The 26,477-nt window shown below is 33.2% G+C and overlaps 2 protein-coding genes across 3 annotated transcripts; one reads left to right on the top strand and one right to left on the bottom strand.

Annotated features, from left to right (window-relative positions):
* The first annotated feature begins 3,134 nt into the window (after window positions 1–3,134).
* Window positions 3,135–8,965, top strand: dnd1 (DND microRNA-mediated repression inhibitor 1). The gene is made up of 4 exons (XM_051127232.1): window positions 3,135–3,257; window positions 3,449–3,554; window positions 5,834–6,295; window positions 8,269–8,965. The coding sequence occupies exons 1-4, from the start codon at window positions 3,234–3,236 to the stop codon at window positions 8,808–8,810; spliced, it is 1,134 nt and encodes a 377-aa protein (XP_050983189.1). The 5' UTR covers window positions 3,135–3,233; the 3' UTR covers window positions 8,811–8,965.
* Window positions 8,966–11,182: 2,217 nt separating this feature from the next.
* Window positions 11,183–24,814, bottom strand: hars (histidyl-tRNA synthetase). 2 transcript variants are annotated; one of them, XM_051127227.1, is made up of 14 exons: window positions 24,680–24,806; window positions 23,702–23,986; window positions 21,720–21,809; window positions 21,513–21,632; window positions 21,331–21,426; window positions 20,912–21,037; window positions 20,660–20,767; window positions 18,522–18,620; window positions 16,824–16,917; window positions 16,584–16,711; window positions 13,871–14,143; window positions 11,871–11,987; window positions 11,627–11,773; window positions 11,183–11,383 (listed from the first exon to the last, which is right to left on the bottom strand). In XM_051127227.1, the coding sequence occupies exons 2-14, from the start codon at window positions 23,810–23,812 to the stop codon at window positions 11,330–11,332; spliced, it is 1,563 nt and encodes a 520-aa protein (XP_050983184.1). In that variant the 5' UTR covers window positions 23,813–23,986; window positions 24,680–24,806; the 3' UTR covers window positions 11,183–11,329. The 2 variants fall into 2 exon arrangements, with proteins under 2 accessions (XP_050983184.1, XP_050983185.1); XM_051127228.1 differs by lacking the exon at window positions 23,702–23,986 and having other exon boundaries at window positions 24,680–24,814.
* Between the last annotated feature and the right edge of the window lie 1,663 nt (window positions 24,815–26,477).

Here is a 26,477-nt window from a genome sequence, read left to right as displayed (position 1 = left end):
GATATGAGTTTTGACATTGGACAGATTGCGTGTCCCTCGGTGAGCCCCGGGGCGGCAGAGGGGCTGGGATCAGCCTCTTCGTGAGGCGGGGCGGCTGGGGTACGAGTGCGCGTATGTGCGCATTTCAGGACAGGCTCACAGATGTGCGTAACGACCCCACGGCAACGGAACTGCTGTCGCTACGCAGCACACATTGCATAGCAACGGGATAACATCAGTCAGATAGGCCCGATTTCAATGTTTAGATGTAAAAGGTTATAAATTAATTAGCCAAAGGCAGAGACAAGTCTCTGGATAAACAAGAAACACAGTAATATCAGAATACGACTTCATTACGCTTGTCATAAAACCCCCTAGGTATAAGGTTCTTTTTTATCACCTTTAAACCAGGCGCTAGATAAAACCATCAATCCACAGGTGACCTAACTAGCAGGTCACAATTTCCGCAAGTCCAATTTGTGAAAATGATATGCGCAGTCTCTAAATCAAATGAAGTGTTTAATATTATTATCATCGTGACTGCAGTACATGTGACAGCGCGAGGCGGCTTTATGACCTTCGCTACATTAGGAGGTGTTGATGTGTTTATTTCCATGCAAACAAACTGTAATTGCACTACGGTAAAAAGACGTATCGCACATCTCATCTCGCAGCCCGGAAAATGGGAAGATGCAAAGGATGAAAGGTGCAAGAGCGAACAAGAAAAACATATGGCGGTTGTCTGTTCTGTCTGTTTTTCTTTTCAGAGAATTAAAAAGCTGTGAGGCATCGGAGGGATTTTCTCCTGCTAAAAAGTCAGAGCTGCAGGCCACACGGAGAACTAAGCCAGGTTCTGCCTTTCATCTGGCACAGCATCATTTTACACTGACAAACTGTGTACCTGCACTCATGCATTCGCTAAGCTGGTGTTAATTCAAAAGTCGCTACATAAAATGCTGTCTTTGATCATTTTCGTGTCATTTGTGCTCCAGACCTACATTTTATTGTAACTTGGCCAGAGCTGTATGACACACTAAACTCTTTAATTCATCTGCCAACATTAAAAAAAAACAAACTTGGATGGTGTTTATCTGAATTAGGCCTATGCATATTCAAAAACAAGGTGTCGTGATTACGCACATTTTTGTTTAAAACATCAAGATGAGTCTGAAGACTGTTTTTTAGGACATAATAAAAAATGCATGTTTTAACAAGCATGGTCTTTGAAGCCTTTGAAGAGTTACCAACATAGTTATCTTGAGATTATTTATTCACACTTGACAGCTCAAAATGAAGTGTGAAAAAAATATGTTAGGAATAGATCTCTTGCATGCATACAGTGCAGTGCTGCATACTACATTAAAAAAATGTAAGAATGCTTGTTTCAAATACACTATATTGTACATTATATATTCTTCAATTTGTATGTTTAATTCAGTGAGCAACATTCAGGTATCATAAACAAAAACAACAAAAAATTTAATGATCTCAAAAATAAATAAATATAGTTACACTACAAGCCAAAAGTTTTTAAACAGTAAGATTAATGTTAAAATTTAATGTTTTTTTTTTAAGAAGAAGGATCATGTGACTGGAGAAATGATGCTAAAATTCAGCTGTGAAATAACAGGAATAAATTATATTTTAAAATATATTTAAATAGAAACAGTTATTTTAAATAAAAATTTGTATTGTTTTTGCTGTACTTCAAATAAATGCAGTCTTGGTGAGCAGAAGACTCACTTTAAAAGACTTCTTTAAAAAACATTAAAAAAAACTTTTGACTGGTAGTGTATATGTGTTTATAATCTAATTTTCTGTCAGATTTACTTAAGCATTAATGTAATATACTGTAATGTAATATAAAATAACATAACGTATGATATAAAAATATGTTTGCAATTGAAACTTTATCATACTGTGCAGTCTAAACTTGCCTACTATATTTACTTGTTTCAAATTATCATGTTTATTCAATAAGTTGCATCCATTTATCATAAACAAGAAAAGTTCTTTTGTGAACAAATATAGTTATATTGCATTTTATCCAATTTTCTGTGTGTATGTGTATATATATATATACAATCAGAAAATTGGATAAAATGCAATATATATTTATTCACAAAATAACTTTTTTGTTTTTATATAAAATTATTATAAACAAAAGCAAGAAAAAGAGAAACACTAAATTATGAAAACAAACAAATCTTTAAAAAGCACCCACTTCTGTTTTTTTTCTCAATCCAATTTTCTGTGTAAATAAATAAATAAATAAATGTAACAATTTACAATGTGTCATTTGTTAACATTAGTTAATCTAATTACCATGAACAAACAACCAATATACTTATTACACTATTTATTCATCTTTGTTAATGTTAATAAAAATAGTCGTTCATTGTTTGTTCACAGTGCTTTAACTAATTTTAATAAACACAACTTGTGATTTTATTAATGCATTAGTAAATGCTAAAATTAATATTAACTAAGATTTATAAATGTTGTAAAGGTATTGTTTATTCTTAGTTTATGTTAACTAATCAACCTTATTGTAAAGAGTTACCATAATAGTAATAGAAAAGAAAATTAAAGCAAGAAAAAATAGAGAAATGTTACACTTTGAAAACAAACACGTTGAATGTCCAGTAACAACAAAACACAAATCTTGGAGGGGAAAAACATCCACTGCTGGTTGTAACCAGACAGTTTAATGGTGCAGGGGTCATGACCTGTGAAAACTCAGCCCAGCAGGACACCTAATAAATCCACACAGGAAGATCTCAAAATGCCCTGCTGATTTGTAAACATAATAACTAAACGGAAAAAAAACGTATTTGCACATACAAGTCTATGCAAAGATAAAATGAAACACGTTTTAAAACCGCAACAATGTTGCCACGGCTGACGAATGACTATTGAAATAATCACATGCACAGCTGCCACCTGCTGGTGAAGAGCGGGACGTCTCAAATTATTGTTCCCCCAGTTAAACCACTTTTTTAAAAGTTCCATAACAGATTCTTTAAAGCAAAAACGAATACTTTCAAATTCAACATATGTTTATAAAATTTTAACAGTGTACGTCTCAGCATCACCTCTGATTTGGACTGAAATTTGAGCGCGCTGAGCAGAATCCGCCCACTTCCCTCCAGCGTGTCCAATAGTGTTTCTAGAGTGTCATGAGCTTAATTTTAATGACCTTTGCTTGACTTTTCCACCAATTTACAGGTGCACCATCACAGGTGGACAGCGACATGGACGGACAGCAGCTACAGCAGGTGAGTGAGTTTATTTACAAGTTTATATTTATAAACAACATACTTGTTTTGCCAAAACCATTAACGCAGTAAGAATTTGAAACAAGATAAGTTTTTAATTCGTGTGTCATTGTCGTTTGACGTTTGAGAGCACTTCAACTCGAAGATATAACAGAAAGCATTACATAACCTCTCTAATTTAATGCTGGCAGGTTTTGAACCCGCAGAGAATGAAGTCTCTAAACGAATGGATGCAAAACAGCTCCATCACTTTAAGACAGGTCAATGGCCAGAGGAAATATGGTGGTCCTCCACCGGGTAAGTACTCTTGAATTGAACTGAGATCAACCCTTTGCAATTAAAACACAACCTATGGCATTTCGAGCTCTTTCATGTCTCTTAGCATGAGATTGAAATGTAATGTAGATGAAGACATGGCCTCTCATTTTCCTTCTTAACGTTTAGCAGAACAGAAACAGGCTGTGCATCTCTCCTTTTAAGGTTTTAAGAATAAATCTTCATCATTTTGGGGTTAAAACAACTTGTCATGTAGGACTGATACATTGTAGATATTTTATGAAAGTTTGAACCGTGCCTCTTTTGTGCTTTGCCTTTACCTGCATTAAAACATGGGCACCTGAGCTCAATTAGGCTGCAAGTGCTTATTGCAGCAGTTATTGCTGATTGGATGGTTTTAGTTTATTGCTTGATGAAATTGATTGGTTCGAGATCACTGTGTTGAGTATTTTAGATGCAGATGCCTTGTATAAATCAGAAACCAACATTTTTAGTTGTCACACTTTTAATTTAAGTAGTATTATCCAAATTGGGGTTAATTTTAAAAGTAAAAAATATAATGTTTATTTAACACACGTTGACCTTTTGCAACAACGGCCTCCAACAGCATTGCATGCTGTCACATTGAATGGGGCAAGTTGTCTCAATGGGAACTTTATTGAGATTTGAGGAGAAATATAAATATATACTTTTATATGTAACTAAAATAATGAGCACAGATCGTACTTTCTTAGTAGTTTTTGCTCAACTTGTACATCTAATTTTCAGCTTTGATCTGAGTCTCTGGTCGGTGTTTATCATGTGATATTTTCATCATTTTTCAGAGTATAATTAGACTTTTAAAGGATCATATCGTGAGGAATTGCATTTGCCTTGATCTTTATATCTAAAAGAGCTTAATGCACTATGAAATATATCTCAAAATATGTATGTTTTATGAAGTCAGATCTTGACAGTTTGAGCATTTCAGTGTCTCTGATCGTCATAATTAATTATGAGATGGTTTTATCACAGTTTGACCACTGGTCAACATGAATTCATGAAGCTTTGAAGTTACAGCTAACCAGGGGGTTGTTTATTTATTTATTTATTTTTATTTTTTTTAAAGTGTATTTTGGCAAGTGCATTGCACTATCGATAGATAGATGGATAGATAGATATAGAAATTTCTTGGAAAAAATGTATTTTTCCACAAACTTTGTATGGATGCAAATTGTATAATATCCAAGGTACACATTTCTAGTAATTGTGCAGTTAATTCTCATTTTGTATTTTCAGAAAGTTCTGGAGCATTTGTCCTCTCCCCAGATTTGTCACTACCGAAACACAGTAATATATAATTTAATAAGAAGGGTTGCATTGACCTATTAAGATTTTGCTTACATCTTCCTTGTAAATGTTTTTTTCTTTTTTTATTAAAAAGCTTTCAAAGGTAAATCAATAACAATTACAATTTTAACAATATTTCAAGTGTGACTTATGAGATTTGTTGGATTTTGAATCCAATTTTTCTTTGTGAAAGGCATAAAGTCGATCATACTGTTCTCAGACTTAAGGATTCATTAGTTTGAATATACATTGAACCAAAAACTGTCATAACATCTGAGCTGATAATTCAGTATACTTTATTTTTGACAAAACATTAAATTTTTCAGTTGTACCTGCACATTTTTGGTAGTGACAGTAAAGTTTTGGTAGCGACCACATCACATTACAGAATTTTACCTTGCATACTAAAACACTACAAAAACATACTAAAATACTAAAAATTTGCACAACTGTACTAAAATTGAGCTAATTTCCCTCAAAGAAAGATTGTGTTTTCTTTTGTCACTGCCGAAACAATGATGACATGTTTTGGTTGTGACTGTTACGGTAGTGACAATTTTATGGGATAACACCCAAAAAACCAAAGATGTCACTGCCGAAACTTCACCAAATGTTTTGGTTGTGACAATTTTAAATACTTTTGAACTTTGCTTAAAGATGCTAATCAGCACATGGTTAGCTAGCACAGTTCTGAAGAGTTGCACACAAAAACTAAATGTTATGAAATAACATTCTTTAAAGTTACACTCTGATTTTTCAGACTTTTGAACACATTTACCTCAAAATGATGGGGCGTGTTTACTCAGCATGTAGCTATGAGAGAGAGTGACACATGAATATTTCCTGATCGTAAATGTAGGGGTGTAGTTAAAACCAGTCTCAGTCAATGGAGTAAAACATACACTGTTTTGGTAGTGACATGAAAATTACATGAAATTATCACTTCTTTTTAATTTCTTCTCTTACTCCAGGCTGGCGAGGTCCTCCTCCTGGCTCAGGCTGTGAGGTTTTCATCAGTCAGATCCCACGTGATGTCTTCGAGGACTGGCTGATCCCTCTTTTCCAGAGCGTTGGCACTATTTATGAGTTTCGTCTCATGATGAACTTCAGCGGGCAGAACCGAGGCTTCGCCTACGCGAAGTACTGCGACCCCATCACCGCCTCCGCCGCCGTCATGACCCTCCATCACTACCGTCTGCCGGATGGGGGCAGCCTGACGGTGCGCAGGAGCACGGAAAAGCGGCAGCTGCGTCTGGGGGATCTTCCAACTACCATAAATCAGGTGGAGTTGCTGACGGTGCTGCGAATGGTGTCTGACGGGGTGGAGGATGTCCAGCTGAAGATGGCCGGGTCCAAAGGGAGAGAGGCCGTGGCTCTAGTGAACTACTCCTCCCACTACGCTGCATCCATGGCCAAGAAAGTGCTTGTGCAAGGTATGGCGGGACATGGAAGTATTTCGATACAGTATACTGTAGTATGCATTAAATGTATATTTAACCCAAAAATGAAAATTCTGTACAAACCTGTAAGACCTTCATTCATCTTCAAAACACAAATTAAGATATTTTTGATGAAATCCGAGAGCTTTCTGACCCTGCGTAGACAGCAACGCAACTGACACGTGCAAGATAGTTGTGGCATCGTGGTACTCTCATAAACACACGTCGAAGACTGACACAGAAGAAAAAAATTGAGTAAAACTTGTTTTTGTTCTTTGCTACAAAATGTATTCTTGTAGCTTCATAAAATTAAGACTGAACCACTGATGTCACATGGACTGTTTTATCAGTATCCTTACTACCTATCTTCATTTGTGTTCTGAAGAACGAAGGTCTTTCGGTTTGGAACGACATGAGGGTGAGTAATTAATGACAGAATTTTTATTTTTGGGTGAACCATCCCTTTAAACACTATACCAGTTAATACTTATTCAGCAAAGATGCATAGATCGACTTTTAGATTGTGACAGTGTCAATTTAAAAAAAAAATGTTGTTCTCTCAAACATTCTCTTCTTTAAAGAATCCTTAAAGTTTAATGTTTTCCACAAAAATATGAAGCAGCACAACTGTTTCAACACTGATAATAAGAAGAAATGTGAAAATGAGCAGAAAATCAGCATATTAGAATGATTTCAGAAGGATCATGTGACACTGAAGACTGGAGTAATGATGCTAAAAATTCAAGTTTGTATCACAGGAATAAATTACATTTTACAATATTTTGAAAATGAACATTGTAGCTTTAAGTTATAATAATGTTTCACAATATCTTGTAATAATGTTTTCACAAACCTTTGAACAGCGGTATATATGTGGTATATTTGATGTATGAAATACATGTATATTTAACATTTAGGAGCAGTTAAGAGTAAAAAATCCTCAAATGTTTATATGTATTTATTTATTTTTTGTTTTTATTTGAAGATAGGGTGGTGACATTTTTATTTATTTATTTATCTATTTATTAATTAATTTATTTATTGCATAGGCCAGTAAATAAGGTGAGAAAATTATAATAAGAGTAGTGGTGCATTGTTTTAGCAATGTGTTGTCAAATATATATATATATATATATATATATATATATATTATTTTTTTTTTTTTTTTTTTTTATAAATATACACTGCCATTGAAAAGTTTGGTATCAGTTAAAGAAGTCTGCTTATCAAGCCTGCATTTATTTGATAAAAAATTCAGAAAAACAGTGATATTTTGAAATATTATTGTAATTTAAAATAGTGGTTTTCTATTTTAATATACTTTACAATACAGTTTATTCCTGATGCAAAGCTGAATTTACAGCATCATTCATTACTCCAGTCTTTAGTGTCACATGATCCTTCTGAAATCATTCAAATATTCTAATAATTCATCTAATAATAATTCTGCTTAATTGTGATAACTTTTCAGAACAGCATTTATTTGTAATATAAATCATTTGTAACAATGAACACTACCATTTAAATTTTGGGGTCAGTAAATTTTTTTCTTTTTGAAATTAATTTCATTTGGCAAGGATGTGTTAAATTGCTGAAAAGTGGTAGTAAAGACTTAAATTGTTAGAAAAGACTTCTATTTTGAATAAATGCTGTTCTTTTTAACTTTCTATTCATCAAAGGATAGCACAGATGTATCCTAAATTGGTAATAAATTAGCTTTTTATCACAGAAATAAATTAAAAAGGGAAAACTGCAATAATATTTCATAATATTACCTTTTTTCTGCATTTTTAATCAAATAAATGGAATTTTGATGAGGTTAAGAGACTATATTTATAAGAGATACATTTATCTTTTATATTCTGTACATTAAACTGGAGTAGGAGAAAGTATTGTAACATTAAACCAAATGTCGCTAATAATAAAAAACATTGATCTTTAAGTTATTGCTTTTTATGTCTTTTCAGCTTTTAAGAAGCAGTACGGCATTCCCATTACCGTGAAATGGACGTCCTTCTCCAAGCCAAAGCATGTCGATGAGCCCATACAAGAAGACGACCTCTTTACCCCACCTTGTCTGAGTCCCCTCCCCAAGCCGTCCATCACCCCTCCCCACCTGCACCCTCAGCCCTCCCTTCATGACGTCCCACCCCACACGCCTCTCCAGCCCTTCTTCCGGGCCGTGGGGGGTCCGACCGGCCCTCCGAGGGATGAGATGATGCCTCAAGCCCCCGTGAACCGCGACGCCGTGTCTCAGCTGCAGTGGCTGTGCGAGTTGTACAGACTCGGCACTCCGCAGTATGACATCTGTTACCATCACACCAGCTTCGACGGCTTCCTCTGCTTCAGCTTCAAAGTCCTGATCCCGAGCGTTCCTTTGCCCCTCTGCGGGGTTATCAAGATCCTTCCAGGCACCAGCGTTGAAGCCATGAAGCGGGAAGTTTATCTAGCCGCAGCTGAGCAGGTGATCCAAACCATGAGTAAGGCCTCAAATTTGCTACCTTTCTAAAATTTGAGCTGTTAATGCAATGCGACGTTATCAGTTTACGTTCAGTATTATGGTTTGAAGGCATGTACTGTTCCAGTTTCAGACGAGTGAGTGGAAATGAATGATTAAACAAGTATTTAGTTTGATGGTAAAGAAAAAAAAAAAGCCAATCTGGGCAGTGAATTCCTTTTAATTTTGCAAGCTCTTGAATTCAGTGGTTTGAAGTATTATGTTCTTGTTCGTGTAATGTTTTATTGTATTTTAACAATCTAATATTAATCATTTATGTTGTTTTAGTCAGCCTCATCACATTTGGATGACTGCATGTTTACACAACTTCTTATTTTGAGTGTTTTTCACTTATTTGATTTTTCACGATTTGCTTTGCGTGTTTGTCACGTTTGTTGAGTTTGCATGGTGTGCTCTTAATTCTTTGTTTGATGGGTTGTACTGACTATAAATGACTTTTGTACAGTAAATAAGTTGTTCAAGAAAAAAAAGTGTGTGTATGCTGTTGCTGTAGTCCCTGATTATGACTTGGATATATCGCTATTGCTCATACTTGCGGTAAGTCAAAACTTTGACGCAGAAAATTGCTACAGATGAGTGATAACTCATCACATGGGTTAAGAAGAGGTGACAAAAATATCAAAATTTTGCAGCAGTAAAATTGCAATATTCTTATATTGCAATATTCCCATTTTCGCCACTGAATAAAATTTTTTTTAAAAGGCAATTGCAAATTTTTAATGACACAATTTACTTTTTTTCTCAGAATTGTGTGATATGAACTCACTAATGTGAGTTTATAAAGTCAGAATTGTGAGAAATTGCAAGTTTTTAATCACAATTGTGACTTTTTTTTGTCAGAACTGCAAGTTTACATGTCACAGTTCAGACTTTATAACACTAAATTGCTAGTTAAGTCAGAATTGTGAAACAACCTCACAATTCTGAGAACATATCAGTCTTTTTCCCCTTCAGAATTGGACTTTATAGCTCGCAATTGCGAATTTATATCTCACAATTCTGAGATAAAAAGTCAGAATTTCTAAACACAACTCAAAATTGCAAGAAAAAAGTCGGAATTACAAGAGAAAAACTTGCAGTTCTGATTTTGTTTTTTTATATCACTTACAGTGGTTTATATCATACAATTCTGACTTTATAACTTGCAATTGCAAGTTTATACCTCAATTCTGAGAAAAAATGTCAGATAAATTGTCACAATAACTTCTTAATTATTTATTCATTGGCAGAAATAGGCTTCTATACTCTTTATGGCTGTCTAAAATAATCAAATAAAAAAAAAACAATATTTAATGCTTTTTTTTTTTTTAAGCTTTAAATCACAATACTTACAGCTGTCTCAAAATAATTGCTGTAAAAAAAAAAAAAAGAACATTTAATTTTAAAGCTGTAAAATTACAATTCTAATTTGTCTAAGAAATACACTACCAGTCAATAAGATTTTTTTTTTTTTTTTAAAGAAGTCTCTTCTCACAAAGCCTGCATTTATTTGATCCAAAGTACAGCAAAACGGTATGATTTTGAAATATTTGTACTATTTAAAATAACTGTTTTCTATTTGAACATATTTTAAAATGTAATTTATTTCTGTAATTTTAAAGCTGAATTTTTAGCATCATTACATGATCCTTCAGAAATCATTCTAATATTCTGATTTGCTGCTCAAAAAAACATTTATTATTATTATTATTATTGTTGAAAACAGATGAGTAGAATTTTTTTCATGTTTCTTTGATGAATAAAAAGTTCAGAAGAACAGCATTTATCTAAAATGGAAATCTTTTGTAACATTATAAATGTCTTTATCATCAATTATAATCAATTTAAAGCATCTTTGCTAAATGAAAGTAGTAATTTCTATAATTTCTTTCACAAAAAAAAAATTATACTCCAAGCTTTTGAATGGTATAGTGTATGCTCCAAAAAATGTACTGTTTCTTGTTTCTTGAGCAGCAAATCATCATATTAGAATGATTTCTGAAGGATCATGTGACACTGAAGACTGGAGTAATGATGCTGAAAATTTAGTTTTGATCACAGGAATAAATTACATTTTAAAATATTCAAACAGTTATTTTAAAAAAGTAAAAAAAAAAAAAAACAACATAAAAAATCTTACCGTTCACAAACTTTTGACTGGTAGCGTATTACTACTGTAATTTAAAAAAAATAAACCTTTTAGATATTTACAATTTTTAGATATATACATTTTTTTTTACAATTATATATATTTAATTAAATTCACAATACTAATATTTATGGCTGCTTTAAAAAAGCTACACTGAATGTAGAAATAAAAAGTAGAAGTAGCATTTTGCATGTGACATTAAAACAGATCGACACAAAAGACAAGAGAAACTAAATATCTTAGATATTCATTTATTGATGGGTCTGATGTAATTCAAGCACATTTTAAAAGAACAAACAATGAGTTACAGAAAATATGAGAATATGTTTCATCCTTAGTGTAAATGTAACTGACAGAATTGTAAGTGGCGTTTGTCCTTAGACTACAAGGTCCGTTTCTTGATCTCATCCACCAGATCTGTTCTGGGCACATCAACCTACAGGAAACCAGACAAAATATTAGTCATTTTGACATTCTTTTTTTTTTTTTTTTTTGATCAGACTCCCAAACGTATGTTGAGGCATAAAAATGTAAAATAACTGAATACATATGAAATACAAAATTGTGTGATAAATGTAGCTTATTTAATGCATAAAATTATTTTTTAAATCAGTTAGATCAGTTAAAACGTTTTGTTAAAAGGCATGACGAATTGTTTTAAAAGTCAATTCAAACGCACCTCTTCTCGGCTGGCCACGTTGCGCAGTTTGACGACGCCGTCTTTGAGTTCTTGCTCTCCTAAAATGGCCACCAGCGGAATACCAGTTTCCTCACAGTGCTGCAGCTGACTCAAAAGCTTCGGATTTTTCTTATATAAAACTTCAGCCTGCATCACATAATACATAGTACAGAGTCAGACATCCACAATACAACTCCAGATTCATTTTGGGTTTTCTTGATGCGACATTCAAGGATTTACAAACCTTGATTCCGGCGTTCCAAAGCTCATTGGTCAGTTTGAGTCGCTCTTCTAGAAGGTTCTTCTGCGCTGAGGCCACCAGCACTTGAGTTTCAGTGGTGCGCACCTTCTCTGAAGACATCTGGAGACGGAAACAGTCCATATTTGTATTTAAATAACTGTTTCATATTAATCAGTGGCACTATTCTAAAATGTACTAAACATAATAAAAAAGATCATTAAATATAATAAACATTAAAATTAAGCCACTCATCTTCACAGATATTAAATACATACTTTTTTTTTTTTCCATTTAAAAAAAGGCACCATTCCAAAAAAGAACTCAAATGAAAAAAAAAATTAATCATTAAACTGTTGTTACCATAATAATGAATCATTAATATTGTTTTCAAAAAGTGTTTTTAAATTATATTAAGTTTTAGATTTCAAATACCTTTAATCATAATAAACACTGGCACAGTAAAAAAAAAAGTACTAAATAAATACATTTGAATAGTATTAAGTAATAATAATAATAATAATAATAATAATAATAATATTATATATATATATATATATATACAGTAGTCAACATTTGAAGTGGATCAAAAAATTTAATTAAAGTTGTCCTAAGACAAGAATGGGTATTGTTTTGGTTTAAGGACAACTTTTATGAAAGGTTTTGATCCACTTCAAATGTTGACTACTGTATATATATATATATATATATAAATGAACCATTAATCTTCCAAATGTTAAAAAAACGCATTAAATAAATGTTTATTTAATATCCTAAGTATCCTAAAATTGTACTTAAAATAAAATAATTTTTCCAAATGTTTAAAAAGCATTAAATAATAATAAAAAAAATAATAATCAAATGAAGCATTAATATTCCCAGTTTTAAATTTTACTAAAATACACTATCCTAAATATGTACTTAAAAGATAAATAAAAAAAAAATTTAAAAAAAAAAATTTAAATAGCATTAAGTAATTAAAATAAATATTATAAATTAACATTAATGTTAAAAATAAACCATTAATACTCCTAGTTTTACATTTTAAGTAACTTTCATATTAAAACGGTGGCACTATCCTTAAACTGTACTTGAATGATTAATAATTCAAAAAATAAATGGAAATAAATGAATTTAACTAAATAAAAAATAAACCATTAATATTCCCAGTTCTAAATATAAAATACCATTCATATTAAAATACAGTGACACCATTCTAAAAATTTACTTAATTAAAAATAAAATGTCAATAAATTTACATACCATTACATTTAAATAAATATTAAAAATAAACAATCCAAGTTTAAAAAGCAATAATTAATTAAATATTTCTAATGAAACATTAATATTCCCAATTTTAAATACCTTTCATATTAAAACAGTACTTAAAACAGCATCATAAAATGTACTTAAATGAAGTAATAAATTATTAAATATTTAAAATGAAACATTAATATTTTAAACTTTAAATATCTTTCATATTAAAACACTTGTACTATCCCAAAAATGTACTTAAATTATTAATAATAACACAATAACTGTAAATAAATAATTTTAAATAGCATTAAAAAATTCAAATAAATATTAAAAATTAACAATACTTCCTAAATGTTTAAAAACCATTAAATAATTCAATATTTAAAATTAATCATTAATATTCCCAGTTTTAAATTTTAAATACCATTCATTTAAAAAAAAACAGTGGCGCCGTTCTAAAAATGTACTTAATTAAAAAAAAGTAAATCAATTTAAATAGCATTAATTTTAAATAAATATTAAAAATAAACAAACTTTCCAAATGTTTAATTAAATATTTAAAATGAAACATCAAAATTCCCCTTTTTATATACAATTATTTTATATTATATTTAAATGTATTCCAAAAACACTATTGTATAACACAACTTCCAAAATAGACTTTGGTTATTTAAAACAAACAAACAAAACAAAACAAAACTCATTATACACCCTTAAACCTACTCATCTTTCTCTGCGTTCTCACTCACCTCGGCCTTCTGCTCCATGATGGAAAAGATCCTCTCAATCCCAATGCTGACACCCACACAGGGCACTTTTCTGCCCTTGGGGTCAAACATGCCCACCAGACCATCGTATCGCCCTCCGCCGGCCACACTGCCAACGCTCACGCCACCCTCATCCGCCCCGTTCTGCTCTGTGGGCGTGGACACCGGTGCTGGGATGGTCTGAGAGAGAATCGCTTCATAAATCACACCAGTGTAGTAGTCCAGTCCTCGAGCCAGACTCAAATCAAACACCACCTAGAGAGACAGAGATTTAAAAATTAATGAGGCCAAACGAAAAGAACAGGATCACAAATGCAGACAGCGAATGGGTGTAAAAAAAAAGAAAAGAAATAATGAACATGAAATTATAACAGCATATACTGAAATGAAACACCCGTGTAATCAATTTTATAGAGTGTGTATTTCTTATCTAATGGGTCATAAAAGGTAAGGAAGATACATGTGGAGCATATAAAAAAAATGAGCAGGTGTGATGTGATACAGCACCGCTTTCAAGTTAATTTTGAGTTTTTGTTCTAATTAGCTGCATTTATGGATTTATCTAGCTGCGTAGCTCCACCCACAGTGAAATCTCATTGGTCCAAAATACTGCTCTATAGAGGGTTTGCACTTACGTCATGATTTGGTGAGTTACAAGGATGTGCAGCCATATTGGAGATACTTGGATGTAAACAACAGCATGTATTGCACAGTTAATGTACTACTGAATATGTTCTGCTAATTTATGCTGTCTAAATATTTTGACAAACTAAAGTTAAAAGCTGGTAAAGATATGTATGAGCAGTATTAAGATATTAGGCTAATATTTCACCTGCCTGACCGGAAATAAGAACAAACACAAATGTTGTCAAGATTCTTGCCCTGGAAATACTGGTTCAGTTTGGCCAACGACAAACGGCATTTGTTCTTTAAACAGTTTTTTTTGCAATCTTTTCCTTGATCTGTTAAAACTTTTGGCAGTCTGTAGTACTCCAAATGTTCTCCTGGTCCGACTGATTAGTATAGCCCAAAACATGACAATAATTGACCATTTTCAGCAGCAATAATCAACAAAATATGCAAGTTCAATTCGGTTCAGTGGCACTGTTTACATTCAGTGCCGCCAATATGGCCAACTGATGACACATTGTGTAAATACTCTATACTACAGATTGAGGTGTTGTGTTGCTGGATGTAATGAACGTAGTGGTCGTCATTTACTCCCGACATCTGAGCTGCTGAAGATGCAGTGGATTATGTTTGTGAAGGGAATGCGCCTCTTGATCTACATAAATGCGTCTATGTTCGCGCAAATCATTCATGATCCAGCTTCACTTACAGCAGAAGTGAGTATAAGGGGTTTTTTTATGAATCTTTGCGATCGCCTTTCCTAATAATGTGTTAGTTAGCAAGTTTAGCGGCTAAACGTGGCTAAAGTAAACAGGCTCGTCACTCCACAGAGAGAAGAGAGGGGCGGGGTGAGCAGAGCTCATTTGCATTTAAAGCAGCCTCGACCAGAATGAGATGATTTTTGCAGAGCTGATTTTGACAAGGTAAAAAGGGTGTTGTTTTACACAACCATTGAGAATTTTTAACCAAAGTATATTATAGACTTTTCATTAAGACCCTAAAGAATCATATCAACTTGGAAAATGGGCATCTGATGACCCCTTTAAAGACTCAAACCCAAAGGGATACTTATTATAAAAGTTAAGACTCAGCCACACCTTCCTAAAACAGCCTGTTCAAACACACCCCCACATATCTACATCACAGTGTGGGAAGATTTGCATAACCCCGCCCAAATGTATACGCAAAAAAAGGCAGCATAACATTTTATACCAGCTGTAGTATTGTTGCAGCTGCCATTGTGGAGACGCTGTGTTTCATTACAAAAGTACTTTGTTTAGCCTTCGAAATGAGGACACAACTAGAAATCAGTGGTTAAGTTATATTTACAAACCCTGTTCCAGAATAGTACAACGCAAATATTCGAGTGGGTGCTGCGCATTTTAAAGAGGACTTTTTCCTGAACCTGGGAGTGTAGCCTACATGCCAGATGTACACAAAGGGTTAAGGCTATAAAGTGGGGCAATTCTGACGTTGTAAGGACAGTCTGGCGCTTCTGAATCACGGCCTGTAAGTATGTTTTCATATTTAAAGAACTTGCTACTGACTACTCAAATGTGAGTTTTGAGCAGGGTAGAGTAGTGCTTGTTGTTTGTCGTTTCTACGATCACAAATGCAGACATGGTGTATTGGTGTTATGTTGTAATCAGTAGTTATGTCCACACTAGATGCAACAAATGGCTCATTTATGAGTTTTATTGTTTTTGTCTCGTCGCACCAGGAAATAGCATCACAACATGGTAAGGGGCGTAACATATCCGCCACACGCTTGAGGTATTCGGTCAATCACAACACACTGGATAGCTGGCCAATCAGAGAACACCTCGCATTTCAGAACAATGGGCTTTGTAAAAATCGACGCGTTTTAGAAAGGCGGGGCAGAGAGGAGCAACAATAATGTTCTTTTTAGAAACATCATACGACTCCTTTAATAAAAAAAAAAAAACAAACAAAACAAATAGAAGAGACTGCAGAGTAGAAGCATTTTCACTACCTTTTGTTCAGTATTAAGGACAATAGGAAATAACTGAATTTTCTTCAACAAGTTTTTGACCTCTGACCTCACCTTGTCTGTGACCTGGAAGAGCTGCAGGTAGCTGAAGAGCAGCTTCATATCCGTGAGCCCAGCGCAGGCCTGTTTGTTCTGGGACAGTTTGGGGTCCTGAAGCAGACGTTCGGCCAAATCCTGCCCACCTGGAGGTCAAAGATGTCAGCAGATGTAGGAAAACACAAAGTAACACATCTGGTCAGGTAAAAGCTGACTGTAGATGACTAATAAATATGGGAGTGATAAATGTTTACTCACCCTGCATGCTGACATACTGCCCGATCTGATCGGCCACATCCTCTGGAAGACCTTTCTCATTCACCATCTCCTTTTTTACATCCTCCCAGGCCATCTACAAACACAACGAGTATGTTAAACCTTTAGGGCTGGGTTCAATCAAATCCAAAATCATGTGTAGCATGTCTCTTATTCAATAATTCCAATAAGCCTTGTGCTTTCTTACGTTTAATATGAAACAAAGTGTCAGCTTTCAAATTATGTTAATTTTATCACAAAATTCCAAGAATAAACATGTTTTGACACTATTTAATGTGCCGTGAAAGATCGCTGTAGCACACCGGTTCAACAGGCATGTGAGCTGATTATCTCTTCCTTTTTACTGCTATTTATAACACATGAGAAAAGTGAAAGTCATAAGGTATTTTGAAAATAAAACTTACTGAAACGTATCAAGTCTGCTCTTAATCGCTCAGTGTTTCAACCGCTAAACAATATCAGCTAACATTACATTTACATCAGGGAAGCTGATTAATGTCCATAAACTTTATGGAGCATTTTGATAAAAATAGGCACTGTATTGCTTTTTATTTTTATTTAACCTGTTAGTGATGGTAGATGTATTCAAACCTACAATTAACAAGACATGAAAGCTTATGGCAGCCACCGTTTCAATATTTATTATTAACAGAAACACAATTATATACTTATATAATGGATATAAAACTGCATTGTACAACTTAAGCATTTTTGAGAGTTGACTGAATATGGACTGTTGTTAATTTTAACCTTAAATATTATTATGTTATATACCAGCTGACAGGGTTTTCTGTATAGTTTACAACTTACAGTTTTCCTTAAGAATAATTAGCCAAGTTTCCATCCAAAGTTGCATATTTAACTTATGCACAAAACTGAAATATCGCATAAAACATTTGGGAATAAGCATGGTTTCCATGTAATCAGTCAAAAAAAAACAAAATTGTCACTTTCTGATAAACGGCACTAAATATCACTAAGAAAAGTAGGAGAAGCCACTGAATAAAATAATTTTCATATATAATAAATTACTCAGATCAAGCAGATGAAACAGTCATTGGCTGCTGTTTGGGAATGTAGTCGTGTAAAACAGTTCTGGGAAGCAATTATACAAAAAAAAATAGCTTGATGACAGACTATGTTTGGGCATTTAAGAATGACCACAACAACATTTCACATGTTGTGCAATGGTTAGTCAAGTTATACCGGTCCACATCGCAAAGTCACATGACTTTTTTTGATGCACATGGATGAATTTATTCAGTAAATGTGTTTCCATATTCCATTGTTTACATTAAACCGTAAAACCACCAAGCGAACATAAAAACTTTTTTGCGAATTAAGGGATTTAGTATTTCCATCACTTGTTTCTGATGCAATACGTCAAAATGTGCATAAAAAGCAGGGTGATGGAAACAACATTGACATGCACTATACCTGTTATACATTCAAATTCAAGCATACTAAATTAAATCACAATCAGATCTAAATAAAAAAACTTGTGAAACTGAATAGAATTGCTTCATACAATCTGTGTCAGTACCCAGCCCTACCTTAAATGCATTCTATTCTTTCACATGTTCATCAAGATAAAAAAAATATGCAAGTGTCCTCTTGTAACAGAAAGCATTTCTCCAGTCACCTGATGTTAACTGGAAATGCTCAAGTATGATTGCTCACCTTGTCCAGTTTGTCCACTGTGGAGCAGATTGTGCGGAACTTCTCGTCAGGAACACCGCACACGGCAAACATTCCATCTAGAATGCGTCGGTCATTCACCTAAAACACCACAACAGTGACTGTTCCATTACAAACTCATAAAAATGAACTAGAAATGTCAAAGACTCTAATCAATGGCTGCTTCTGAAAGCTTAGGTAGCTGACTTGTTGCAAAGACAATGCAGGCGGCATGTGTGCATAAAGGTACTTCCTGAAACCGATTCAGGACAGGCTTCTGAAGTAGCTAGTAGTTAATGGTCAAAAGAGTTCTAGTGATAACTAAGCAATATTTAATTATGTTGGTCAAAAATTTGGTCAACCACATGCATTTACACAGAAACTGAATACAAACTGCAGCTTTCACAGGCCGTCTTTTATTTTTATTTTTTTACCTCGACTGTCACCAAATGAATTTGCACAGGATGGGATATCACAGACATTGGAGGATACATCTATGCTGGCTTAAAGGAGAAGTTCACTTTCAGAACAAAAATGTACAGATAATGTACTCACCCCTTGTCATCCAAGATGTTCATGTCATTCTTTCTTCAGTAGTAAAGAAATTATGTTTTTTGAGGAAAACATTTCAGGATTTTTCTCAATATAATGGACTGCTACAGTGCCCTGAAGTTTAAACTTCTAAAATGCAGTTTAAATGCAGCAATCCCAAATGTGGTTGGAAGGGTCTTATGTAGCGAAATGATAGGTTATTTTCATTAAAAAAAAAAATACAATTTAAATACTTTTTAATCTCAAACGCTCGTCTTGTCAAGCTCTGCCTGAGCTCTGTGTATTCTGGGTATGTCGAAAAACTCGTATTTTCTCCCTCAACTTCAAAATTCATTTTAAAATCATCCTACATCGCTGCAGAAGTACCGAGCCATGCAAAGAAGATCAAACACCTTCAACAAAAAAGGTAAAACAGTGATATAGGATGATTCTGAAGTTGAGGGAGAACATGAGATGAGAGTTTTTCGACATACCCTAACTGTTATGTTCAGGAAAAGCAAGACAAGACGAGCGTTTGACATTAAAAAGTATATAAATTGTATCATTTTTATGAAAGTAACCGATCGTTTCGCTAGATAAGACCCTTCTTCCTCAGCTGGGATCGTTTACAACCGCATTTGGGATCATTTGTAGCCTTTAACTCTTTAGGGCACCATATCAGTCCATTATATGGAGAAAAATCCTGAAATGTTTTCCTCAAAAAACATAACTTCTTTACGATTGAAGAAAGAAAGACATGAACGTCTTGGATGACAAGGGGGTGAGTACATTATCTATACATTCTTGTTCTTGAAGTTGACTTCTTTAAAGAAATTGTTTTTTTGAGGAAAAAAAATTCAGGAATGTTCTCCATATAGTGGACTTCTATGGTGCCTGCGAGTTTGAGCTTCCAAAATGCAGTTTAAATGCAGCTTCAAAGGACTCTAAATGATCCCAGCTGAGGAAAAAGGGTCTTAACTAGTGCAACGATCGGTTATTTTCTAAAAATTTGACAATTTATATACTTTTCAACCTCAAACGCTCGTCTTGCTCTGCATGAATTCTGTGTATTTTGGTTCATGACATTTAGGGTAGGTCGAAAAACTCCCATTTCATTTTCTTCTCCAACTTCAAAATCATCCTACATCGCTGTTTTACATTTTTTGTGTTGACCCTGAATACACAGAGTTCACGTAGAGCTAGACAAGATGAGCATTTGAGGTTAAAAAGTATATAAATTGTAAAAAAAAATTTGTAGAAAATAACCAATCGTTTTGCTAGATAAGACGCTTCTTCCTCAGCTGCGAGCCCTTTGAAGCTGCATTTGAACCGCATTTTGGAAGTGCATTTACGACTGAAGAAAGAAAGACATGAACATCTTGGATGACAAGAGGGTGAGTAAATTATCTGTACATTTTTGTTCTAGAAGTAAACTTCTCCTTTAAAAAAAAAAATCAATCATATGAAGGCATCTTAGCAGACAGGATGTGACACGGTCACTGGATTATGACATGCTTTGTTGCCTTCCTATCTTAGCGCACCTTAGCGTGCTTCAGCTTTCAGACGCAGCCCACAACACCGCAAATTACTCATGTTGATCAGCAACCAACCTTGATACGAAAATCTCCAAGATCTAACTCGTGCAGGATCTCGTAGACAATTTTTAGACACTCTGCATCCGGGATCATGGCATCGTACTGACCTGCAATATCGAAATCCTGCAGCCACAAGAACGAGAATTATTTAGATTCAAAATTAAACAAATAACTAACAACAACGGCACTTCTATTACTAGTACTACTAGTAGTAATTATAATAAAAAGTAGCTAATTGTACTGGGGGGATGTTTTAGAGATACTCACACACTGGTAAAACTCCCTGTAACGTCCACGGGTCATGGCTGGGTTGTCTCTGCGATACACTTTAGCAATGTGGTAGCGCTTAATGTTGGTGATTTTATTCATTGCAAGATAGCGAGCAAATGGGACCTGAGGGAGGAAAGAGTCAAGGAGCCAAATGCAGACAGCACTGTTGAGTCTTTAAAAAATGTTATGCAATTACAGTGAGATGTACATGAACATTTTGCCATATATTAGTGATTTTAGGCACAGCCCCACATAGCTTTTACTTTAGGCTTTAACTTGATAATTTCTGTAATGAGTCCCTTGAAGAAAATTTTAAATCTAAATCAAACAGATGCAAATCAATCTGGCTTTCCCCACCAGCTATGTGTCTCCAAAAATATTCAATATATGATCAATCAAACATGTCTGATGGATACAGTGAGGTCATATCTCAGAGACAGAAGTTCTCCTCCCTGGTCCTTGAGATCGTAGATGAGCTTGGAGTCTTCACCGTACTTCCCTGTCAATGTTTCCTACAGAAATGCATATCAACAATGTAATTATGGTGAATTAATGCAATTATGTGATGCACAAACTTCTGTGTAACTGCTCAAGAGACCTTCAGTTCAAAGACGGGGGTATCGATGGTTTCAGCACCATGGCGTTTAAAGCTGCTGACGATGATGTTGAAAACCTTCTCTCTGATAGCCATCTGCTTGGGGTTATAGTCCCTGGTCCCCTATAAAGAGAAAATGAGAGATATAGCTCACTGTAAAATGGTTCACTTCAAACAAACCCATGTCTAAAATGTTGGTTTTTATTATACCTTGGCTGTCTTGAGAACAAATACATGTTTTCCCTCATCTCCTCCCAGCTGAGCTTTGAGCTGCAATAGTTTGGCCACTTCTTCATCAATCTAAAAAAACAAATAGTACAAAGAGTTTTTACCCTCAGCACAATGAAAATACAGAAAATGCTTTTGAATCATGACACTTGTCAAGAAAATACCTAGGCCATATTTCAGCTTAAAAAAAATTTAAGAACCCCTTTTTGCATTTTTATTTTTCCCTTGTGATATATACGCTACCAGTCAAAAGTTTTTGAACAGTAAGATTTAATGTTTTTAAAGAAGTCTCTTCTGCTCACCAAGCCTGCATATATTTGTAATACAGCAAAAACAGTACAATTTTGAAATACTTTTACTATTTTCTATTTGAATATATTTTAAAATGTAATTTACTTCTGTGATCAAAGCTACATTTTCAGCATCATTACTTCAGCCTTCAGTGTCACATGATCCTTCAGAAATCTGATTTGCTTTAAAATGATCAAAAATGATGATAAAGACATTTACAATGTTGCACAGTTTTAATTTTAGATAAATGCTCTTCTTCTGAACTTTCTATTCATCAAAGAAACTCAGCTGTTTTCGGCATAATAATAATAATAACAACAATAATAATTATTATTATTATTATTATTATTATTATTATTATTATTATTATTATTATTATTATTATGTTTTTTAAGCAGCAAATCAGAATATTAGAATGATTTCCGAAGGATCATGTGACTGGAGTAATGATGTTAAAAATTCAGCTTTGAATCACAGGAATAAATTGAATTTTAAAATATATTAAAATAGAAAACAGTTATTGTAAATAGAAAAAATATTTCAACATTTTACTGCTTTTGCTGTATTTTGTATCAAATAAATGCAGGCCTGGAAAGCAGAAGAGACTTCTTGAAAAACAAAACAAAAAAAAAATCTTACTGTTCAGAAACATTTGACTGATAGTGTATTATTATTTTTTTTTTTCTGAAAATTAAATATTTTACCCAAATATTACCCAAATTCTCATTCTTGTAATGTAAAATCTCTCAATACATCATGGTTGTATTAGTTGTTTTGAATTACATCTAAATGCTGATTTAATTTATTTAATTTATTTATTTTCATTATTTTGTCCAAATAAGACGATTTGCACTTCTGTTTGCATTAAGGAAATTAAAATTGTGCAGGGTGAAAAAAAGATTTCAATTGACCTGTTATTTTCTCAGTTTGTTATTACAATTAAAAATAACTGTTTTCTATTTTGATATTTTGTAAAATGTAACTTATTCCTGTGATGCAAAAGCTGCCATAACTTCAGTAACACATGATCCTTCAGAAATCTTTCTAATATTCCTGCTCATGAATTTTCTATTATTATTATTATTATTAATGCAGAAAACTTGATGCTTAGTACATTTTTTTTGTATTATTATCCATCCTGTCAACAGCTGCTTAATATTTTTTGAAAGCCACAAACATCTTTTCAAGTTTCTTTGATTAACAGAAAGTTCAAAAGAACAGCTTTTATTTTTTTTTATAATTTGTAAAATTATATATGACTGTACTGTTACTTTTGAGCAATTTAATGCATCATTGTTAAATATAACAATTAATTTTTTTTTACAAAAATTACTAACCCCAAATATAGTAGTCAACATTTGAAGTGGATCAAGAAAGTTGTCCTAAGACAAAAACAGGTATTGTTTTGGTTTTAGGACAACTTTGATAAAAGGTTTTGATCCACTTTAAATGCTGACTCGTGTAGTACTGTATATATAACACAAAATTACATAACATTACAAGAAAAATTAATTTTTTTTATGATTTACAAGTAAAATGTGACCTGCTATTTTCTCATCCTTTCTTCAATACTTTCTGTATGGCTTTGTATGGAGAAACAGGACGGAGCAGACGACGGGCACCATGTAAAACTAAAAGACATATGATAAGCTGTGACTGAAGTAAAGAGGTACCTGTGATAAAGTCATCCCAGAAGAGAAGCGCAGAAATGGCAGGTTCACAGCAGAACGACGGCCCATGAGTCCAGCACAGAGCCGCATGGAGACCAGCCCCAGAGCATTCATTATGCACAGTCCAAACACACGCACACACCAAAATCAATACCATACAGTCCAAAAGCAGGTGAACCATCCGATTCGACAAACAGCGATGATGATCCAGGTGTGCAGCGATGATGATGATGGTATCCGCATCAACAAGCAGGAAGAACAGGAGAAAAGTGGTGAGCAACCCTGTCACTAGGGGCCCGTAAGAGAGGCATCACAGCAACGAGGGAGCAAACATGAGAGGAGGCCGTCAACAAAAACCCAGCATCCCCAAACTGAAACTAAAACACGCCACAACCCTTAGATGATTACATAAACAATTTAAGGCCTTTTTACCACCTCATGAAATGTATATATATAAATCCCCCATATATGACTCAACTTGCCTCTTCACATACACCTGCCATGGGTCTTTTTAAACATTTTTATTGTTCTATGTTATAGATGTGTGTTATGAGCATACTGAAGTACAATGATAAGTCTCATTTTCAATCAGTGATCATTTATTTATCACTGGACACTCAACAGCTTCACAGTTTTATTCTAAGTCTACAGCAATCACTATAACCCAATGCATTTCATAACAGATTTATTTAAGCATCCATCCATATACAGTAATGCTGTCCTCCATGACTGACAGATTGCATCAGCTGGCTAACAGTTAGCATCATGCCGCATGTCTAATATAGGATAACATTTATTAAATATTCAATAATTACATTGGAATCAATTAAAACTTCTAAAACAGATCATAACCTGTCATGCAGACGATGCGTAAACATTTTTGATCTCCGGTTTCCTTATATGAAAGATACAGCAGGAAGCCATTGATCACACCATGTGTTCCGTCATTAAGCTTTAAAACGCATCAGATCTCATACTAACCTGTTCTTTAGTCGCTTTCTCTGATTTCAGTTTCCTGACGACCTCTCCTTGTATTTTGATCTCCTCCTGTAGCTGTGCTTTATCCGCCATGGTGCTCCTGCGACTGGACTGAACTGCAGCAACTGCGGCGCACACGTTAATACGTCACTGCGCTTGTTTAGACGAACGCTAGGGGCGCAACGAGAACAGGGGGAACGAGTAAACTTTTTGCTTTATCATTGTTTTTTTTTCTGAGTATTTACATTTGTGTATTTTAAACTTACCTAATAATATTAGACGTTTTAGCATTATAATGTGACCTATCCACATATATTTTAATCAAAATAAAATATGACGCCTCTTTTTAATAATTCTTTTATAATTTTAGATCCGCTCAACATAGTAAATAAACATTCAACATAAATCTAAATAAATAAATAAATAACATACATACATTTTAAAAAACGATGCAAAAAAAAAATCCGAAAGATCAGCTCTGATTAGTTGGATAAATTATATGTATAATTTTACTAACTTATTTGGTAAACAGAATTTGTTAAAGTCCAAGTCAGTTTTCAGAAGTACTTACATTGAAATGTTGCAGGGCAATGAATCAAACATCTAAAAAAATATTATTACGTTTTCTATCTTTTGATACTTCAATACTGTTTAAATAAGATCTCTTTTTTAAATGTTGATTGCTTAAATTCACTGAGGCCCTGTAAAAGCTTCACAAATCCTGGTAGTATTGCATCAGCTACAATACTGTATTCATGTGCAGGTATTGGTATACCATATTTCTCTGAAAATTCAGTATATGTAAGTAAATATCCTTCATTATTTATTCTGTGAGACCATTAGAATACAATTTTTAACCCAATTAGTTTAGAAAATTGTTTTCTTACATTCAACATTTGTATTATTCCATATTATCTGCCTATGGGGAGAACAATTATGTATATGCCTGTCTGTGAAAATTTGATATTTGCTTTATCATTGTCTAAGACCCAGAATTTTGATTTCAAAGATGAACATAAATAAATAAATAAATAAATAAATAAAATAAAAATAAAGCCCATTTCTGCCAGTGAATTAAAAAAAAAAACAAATTATGACTTTTTATTATTTAACTCACAGTTAACTCACTGACTTTTCTCAGAATTTTGTAATACAAACTCGTAATTCTGATTTTTTTAAATAAAGAAGAGAAAAATACAGTATTATTATTCTTTAAAAACTAAAAAAAAAAACCTATTAGTGCTCAAGGTAGTTTCATATATATAATGTATATGTTATATGTAAATGTATACATATAACTATATTTTTGTAATTTCTAAAACAGTTTTTTACATAAATCAAATATAATATTAATAATAAATGTTATTATTTATTTACATAATAATAATAATAATAATAATAAAAGTTTATATAATAACAATAATAATAATAATAATAATAGTAATAATACATTAATAAATTATTATTATTAATAATAATAAAATAGTAGTAGTGCTCCAGCTAGTTTTATGCATTTTTATAATACATACTCATAACCTTCATTCTTCATATTTATTCTGTATATCTTCATAATTTATACCAAAACTGATAAAGGGGATAAAAATAGATTATTGTCTATTATTATTACTATAATAATTATTAGTAGAAGTATTTTTTTATTTATTTATTTTTTTTAAAGAATAAAATAGTAGTAGTGCTCAAGCTAGTTTCATACATATTTATAATAAGCAGATATTCATAATTTATATATTTATTCTCTGTATCTTTATACCCTAGCTTTGGTACTGTACTGTGATGTTAT

This window comes from Labeo rohita, chromosome 14, assembly GCF_022985175.1.
Source record: "Labeo rohita strain BAU-BD-2019 chromosome 14, IGBB_LRoh.1.0, whole genome shotgun sequence".
Classification (NCBI taxonomy): Eukaryota; Metazoa; Chordata; class Actinopteri; order Cypriniformes; family Cyprinidae; genus Labeo; species Labeo rohita.
This window is presented reverse-complemented; position numbering and strand designations above follow the sequence as displayed.